The 6,687-nt window shown below is 34.6% G+C and overlaps 1 protein-coding gene across 1 annotated transcript; it reads right to left on the reverse strand.

Moving 5' to 3' along the window:
* Positions 1 to 251: 251 nt before the first annotated feature.
* LOC118914794 (UBX domain-containing protein 2A-like) lies at positions 252 to 2,592 on the reverse strand. Its single transcript, XM_057487539.1, has one exon. It carries the CDS (start codon positions 2,417 to 2,419, stop codon positions 1,643 to 1,645), a length of 777 nt encoding a protein of 258 aa, XP_057343522.1. The 5' UTR covers positions 2,420 to 2,592; the 3' UTR covers positions 252 to 1,642.
* Positions 2,593 to 6,687: the final 4,095 nt, after the last annotated feature.

Raw genomic sequence — 6,687 nt, forward strand, 5'->3', positions numbered from 1 at the left:
TCCTTTAAAAACCCTAATGACAATTTTAGAATAGGATTATTTATATAGATTGTGTTTTAGTAAAACTGTCATGTTTATGATTCTGAGCCTTATATTCATGAAGTGTTATTTTTCCATTTATCTCTGTCTTCTTTTATATCTTTGATTTAAGTTTTGTCTTTGTTTTTAGACACCTACATACCATTAATAGATTGGACCTGTATTGTTTTGTTGCTACTATAAATATATGTTTTCTAAATTTGTTTTTTTTTTATATTATCAAGTGTTTATTAAATGAATAAATATTTATAACTTTTAACATAATATATACAAACCACATAAAAGATCTTGAGACCAAAAAGATTGAGAACTGCTCTTTCCAAAAGACATCTAGTGCCTATGAACATTACTGCTGATAGGCAAGGCTACTTAATTCTTTGGCACAATCAATGTGTATTTTACTTTAAATATGATTACTTAAAAAAAAAAGCTTATTTTTAGGCAAAGGGGATTTAATCTGATAGTGAAATACTGAAGTCTAACAGGTTTTAGTTAAAAGTCTAAGATAAAAAGCATGTGTTGCTGATGTACAGTGACTGTAATGGGGTTTGTTGGGGGGGGACTTGGTGAAGGGGGGAGTCTAGTAACCATAATGTTCTTCATGTAATTGTAGATTAATGATAATAAAATGAATTTTAAAAAAGCATGTTTTCCTTGGGTACATCAGAATGTAAATAATCCTTTAATACATGCATAGGTTGACTCTGATGCATTGAATAGAAAACCATACTTTACATGACACATTTAAAAATATTAATTATCAATGTGACAACACAAGCATAAGAATCTGAGTGGTGGCACATGAGTGGCTCACTCCAAATGTCAAAGAAGAACAAATCCCTAATTTGCAAAAGAAAGTAAGATAGGGAGTGAAGTAGGGTTTCCAGAGAGAAAATAATTTTTTAAAAATTACACTTTTTCAAAAATATAGAAATGTGAGTAGGCAGATCAATATTGACATTATACTAAGCTAAACAATTTTATCCTTCATTTTATTCTTAAAAATACATCTCAGATTCTGTTGCCAAATTAATAATTGAGTATATCTTGCCATTAGAGAAGGCAAATTGAGAACATTTTGAAGTTTAGGCATAACTAAGTGCCTAAGGTGAAAGCAGTCCCTTCCAGCCATTCGATTGTATCTCAAGTATAAAAATAATTATATTGATGTTTATAACCTGTTGTATATATATTTTGTGTGTGTACTGCTATCTAAAAATCCTAGATAGCTAACATTTAAATAAATCATTGCTGTCTGGGAATGATGCTGTGAACACATTTGCTAATTTATACCATATTAAGATTCTAAATGACATAGCTATATTAAACATGTCTTATGTTGAATAACTGGTATTTGAAATTACGTATGTTTTTCTTTATGAGTAGCTTTTTGGAAAGAGTGCTTTCAATATACTTTCCAGTCATACTTTCTTAACTTGTACTTATCTAAGAATCTTCGCATCAGTAGAGAGTTAAATTAGTACTCCAACAGAAACTCCAATGAACCTGACTTTTCTTTTCTCCCATTTGGGTTCGCATTTCCACTTACATCCAGCATTTATTTCTCTGCAAGCTCTCTACTTAGTGCATCAGAAATCAATGTTTATGAAAATTCTCTAAAAGGTCCAGCATTTCTTTGGAGTCTCTGAATGATCACAGCGTTCTGTAAATCTGCTTCTTCCAATGTGAGTGTTTCATCTAGCAATCTGAGAAAAGGAAGAGCTGTTGCCAGGGAAAAGGGAGGACTTCTCTGAGATCCTTGGTATTTTTCGATGAAGTCTTTGATGTGGCTTATCCTATGAGATATGTTAAATTTCTGGACAATCCTTTTCCCGTTGGCTAACCAGATCTGTATGTTAGTGATGGGTTCTAGGTTGTTTAGCTGGACAGCAGACAAATTATTTATATTCTCAACTTCAGTACTCCTTGGTTTAAAGACAATTTTTGGTGTTGCACTTCCCAGTCTGTGACCCTGTCCTGAGAAGGGCTGAAACACAGGCTTGGTTGACATACACAGTTCATTTTTCTTGTCTTCGACTTTAACATCAACCTCCTCTTTATCGAAAATTCCCTGTAACTCTAAAGGTAATTCCCCTTTTTTGATGGAGTTAAGAAATTGCTGACTTGCACAATCAGAATAACTTCTGAAATCATCGTTGACTGTGAATCCATTTTTCCATAATTTTATACTTACATCTACCCGTTTCTTCTGTTCAGTGGGAGACAAGCATTTGGCACCAACTTTCTGAGCTTCCTCAAAAAGGTTATCAACAAAATATTCACAATTTGTTTGTTGATTATCATTCAGAGGTTGGTTATCAGATCCTGTTTCACAAACCCATTCTTCTTCTATGCTTTCAAGATTATCTACTTCTTTCATTCTCTTTTGCCTTACCCCGGGCGCGGCCGCTGGAAGGGGCCGCGCCGCGCCGTCGCCCCGTGGCCTCGTCCTCAATTCGCCCGGGGGCCGCGGGCGCCCCCGCCGCTGCTGGGGTCGAGCCCCTCGGACGGGGAGCACCGCCACCGCCTGAGCCTCTCAGGATCGGCGGCCGCGCCACCCTAAATTTGTTTTTGAGTGTTGGTTCTGTTACAGAAGAGCACAACTTAATTTTGTACCACTCTTGTTTTTCCTTTCTCTGTATTAAATAACCAGATTCAAATTCTTAACCTTACTTGCTTGCTTGCATAATCATTCAACATTCTCTTTCATTGTGAATCTTCCTGAAACTTAAGACACTCTCAACTAAAAGTCTTACATTTTTACCTATTGTCAATACGATGAATTCAAAATGTATCAGACATGAGTACATGACCAGACCATAGCCTGCATTTTCGCACTCCTCTACTCTTTGTCCATTTTAGGATCTGCTTGCAAGCTCATGTGGTTTTTAACAACTGGAAGTTTCTTGCAAGCTGGCAGACTGCCTGCCTCAGTTTCTTGCTGTGTCTTTGTGCTGCTCTCAGTTCTCTGACACATGGCCCTCTCCATAGGGAATCTCACAGCATGGCAGCTTGCTTCTTCAAAGCCAGCTGAAACTCAGAATTTTCACTAATATTCATTCCGTCGAAAAAAACTAGTTACTTGTAAATTATTTCAACAGATATTTATTGAGAATCTCTTATATATACCTCAGTATGGTATGTTCTGGAGTTATAACTATAAGCCAGTCAGACATGACCCTTTACTCTCTATAGTAAAGAGTAAAACAGGCATGTTATATATGTCACCTCACATTTGCCATATTCTATTGGTTAGAAGCAAGTCATAGGCCCCACCCACACTTAAGGTAATGGGATTATACAAGGGTATGGATACTAGAAAGAAGGCGTCATAGGGGTCACTTTAGCCTGACCCACAATATCTTCTATTCCAAATTTTCCGATGGCAAACAGTCAGAAGTCTCTTTTTAATTTTTTTCTCTTATAATAAATTGAAAACCACACAGGAAAACAGAACACAAGGACATATGCACAGAATGCTTACTATTCACTAAAATAGAATTTTACTATTGATATTATTGGGCAATTTAATCTATCTTAATACTCTATTGTGGACATCACTTCATATTATCAATATTTAAATACTAATTGTATGTATTAATACATATATTAATGTATATGTCTACTTCCTTTGATTCAAATTAAATTAATTAAATATGTGATAATAATCCTTTAAAGTGATCATTATAATGGCTGACCCACAGTAATAAATTTGTCAAATATCAAGTTTGGGATGATTAAGTGTACAAAAGACAAGAACAGAAGTAAGAATAATATAGAAGCAATGTTGCATCAACTTACAGAGAGATTTTTCTAGACAGCATGGTATCCAGAATGGTAACCATTTAATATGGCTATTAACATTTAAGTTAATTAAAATCAAGTACAATCAAAATTAAGTCTCTTGGTCACATTAGGCATATTACAAGTGTTCAATAGTCATATATAGCTAATGACTATCGTATAGGGCAGATATAGAACACTACCATTATCACAGAAACTGCTGGTGGGCAGTGTTATTACAGAGGACAATGATGATGAAATTGTCAAGGTTGCCTAAATCATTTAAAGGAATAAAGAATGATGTAATGGAAACTTAAAGACGTTTAAATGTTCTGATTATCCCTTTAGATAATAAAATGCCAATTTAAACTTAGGCTACTATTTCATAGACTCATTTCTAAGATATTTCTCCTTTCTGGTCTTAACAGCAAAGTATTAATCACTAAATTTAGTTAAACAGATTTAATTATTTATTACTGAATTAACAACCTAATATATTCAAACTTCTATAGTTAACATAGTAAAAATATAATGGGATATATTTAAAATATGTGGTAAAGTAACTGTATAGTCTAACTGGGGAAAATTAAAATAAAGTGAGATCACCCACAATATATAAATATGTAAAAAAAATAAAAAGTATCTGTACTTATTCTCTTAGATATTTAAGCTTTGTAGTAAGCAACAGTAATTAAAAATTATGGTATTGGCCAATAATTGTTATATCTAATACATTGAAAGTCTCTGCAAAATACCTTACTATCTATGAAAGGGAAAAAAGAAGATAAACAGAAACTTGAAAAAAACAGAATAAATATATAGGGGAAATAAACTCCACTTATTAGGAGGTCATGAAAATAACTCTAGATATACCTGTGGCTGACGCTAGCATTCCACCAATCTGCCTTTGAGCGAAGCACTTAATCAAAGAACTTGCAAAGAATTTGGTAGGGTGGTAGACATAGATGCCTAGAAAAACAGATCCCAGATATTTAAAATAGGCTGCTAAATGTGCCTTATATTACTGCCTATCAGAGAAAGCTCTGTGGGATAAGGATGGTGGAGACCAGACTCATGACCACAAGGAATGGGAATTACTGCCGAGTTAGTAGTTACCCTCTATTAAAGTGAATTATAATTTTGTAGAAAAAAATGTTGATTAAAAAACATCCATGCAAATGAAATGTGCATATATTATTAGAAATAAATGTGCATTAATATTATGTATTAGTTTTATTTATTGCTGGAATAAAAATTATGATTAAATCATAAATTTTTAAGCATGTCATTGACTTATACACAGTTTGCTAAATAATTATTGGCATTCAAAAATAAGAATAGCTCTTTTAATTTCATTACACCAGAATGCCAATAGGATGAGTGACCTGATCACATATCTTAAATAAAATTAAGGAAAATAAAAAGGTGCTTGGCAATAAAGCTGATGAACATAAATCATAATTAATTCTATTAAAATTAATGTAAGAATCAGTCTGTTTAAAAAATATGTAAATTCTGTTGACTAATTAAAAGAAACAAAATACTCAAATTAGAAATGAAAAAGGCAATATAAACCATATATAAGATATTGCTAAAGTATTAAATAAAATACCAATGTACACATACATTAAAATGTAAGACTTCTGAAAACCTAAAATATGAATATTAGCAAATAAATAGAAAAGATAAATTATTAAGAAAAAATATTCTTCACATGTCAAACCTTAATTTTAACCATATGCATAGGCTGAGATGTCACAGCAGAATATTTCAATTTTTCATGTAAAACAATTCTCATGTAAAATGTAGTTGCAGATAATAAAAAAATGTAGGCCTTTTCTCAATAGATTTTATTAACCCTGAAGCCAAAAAATTACAATTAATCTCTGAGTATATGTTAAATTCTTAGCCAACTCTCTCTCTCTCTCTCTTACTATGTATGTGTGTGTATAATACATACACAGACCCACAGACACACACACACACACACACACACACACACACACACACACACACGTATGCAGGTACATTTGCAGATAGAAGGATAATCTCCCAAAACGGGAAACCAAAATGTAGCTCCAGGGGAATATATATTCCCACCCTGGGGCAAATAACCTTTGAAGCTCAAATAAGGCAAAGGAAGAAATTAACTGGGAGATATCTGTTTATTGCTCACAAGCAGTCGTCTACCTCTGCTTGTTCATGTCCCTCATGACCCAGCTGCAAAAAGACCCCACCAAACCTCTCTGGTCCAGACATACCCTCGCTCCCCTTGTAAACACCTATTGATGTGGAGATGAGCTACTTCTCTCCAACAATTGGAAATACCTATTGATATGGAAATGCACTAAAGCCAGGGGGAAGATTCTGGAAATATTGCAATTTTACCCACTAAAATAGAAAAAATCATAAGGATATAAAAGACCATCAACCGAAAGAAGACGGCATGAGAGGAAAGACAGAAGCTTCCTCCAAAAACTTGATAAAACTAGAAAAATTAATTGGCACAACTAATCCTGAGAGAGCAACAGGAAAGAGGATGGTGTCAGACTGCAAACACCTGGAGAAAAGAGGAGACCTCAGCGAATGGGGTAACGTACCAGAGCTGTGGCTCCGTGGGAACTGAGCCCTTACCCCACCACAGCTCACTGGTGGGAGGAAGAGAAACGGAGCAGGGAGGGAGGGGAAGGCTTGGGACTGCTGAATACCTAGCTCTGGAGATCTTCTCTGGGAGCACAAACCTACACTTCATGGTGCTTTCATGAGACTCGCATGACTATGGGTTGGAAAGTTAATACAGGCAGAGTTCCTGGGGAGACTGGGATTCCGGCTGCTTGTGGAAAGCAGGGATCCATATCTGGCCGC

This window comes from Manis pentadactyla, chromosome 10 (assembly GCF_030020395.1).
Source record: "Manis pentadactyla isolate mManPen7 chromosome 10, mManPen7.hap1, whole genome shotgun sequence".
NCBI lineage: Eukaryota > Metazoa > Chordata > Mammalia > Pholidota > Manidae > Manis > Manis pentadactyla.

What these genes read in the sequence shown, in the direction of transcription:
- LOC118914794 (XM_057487539.1), bottom strand. Translation starts at nt 2,419, where the DNA reads ATGAAAGAAGTAGATAATCTTGAAAGCATAGAAGAAGAATGGGTTTGT.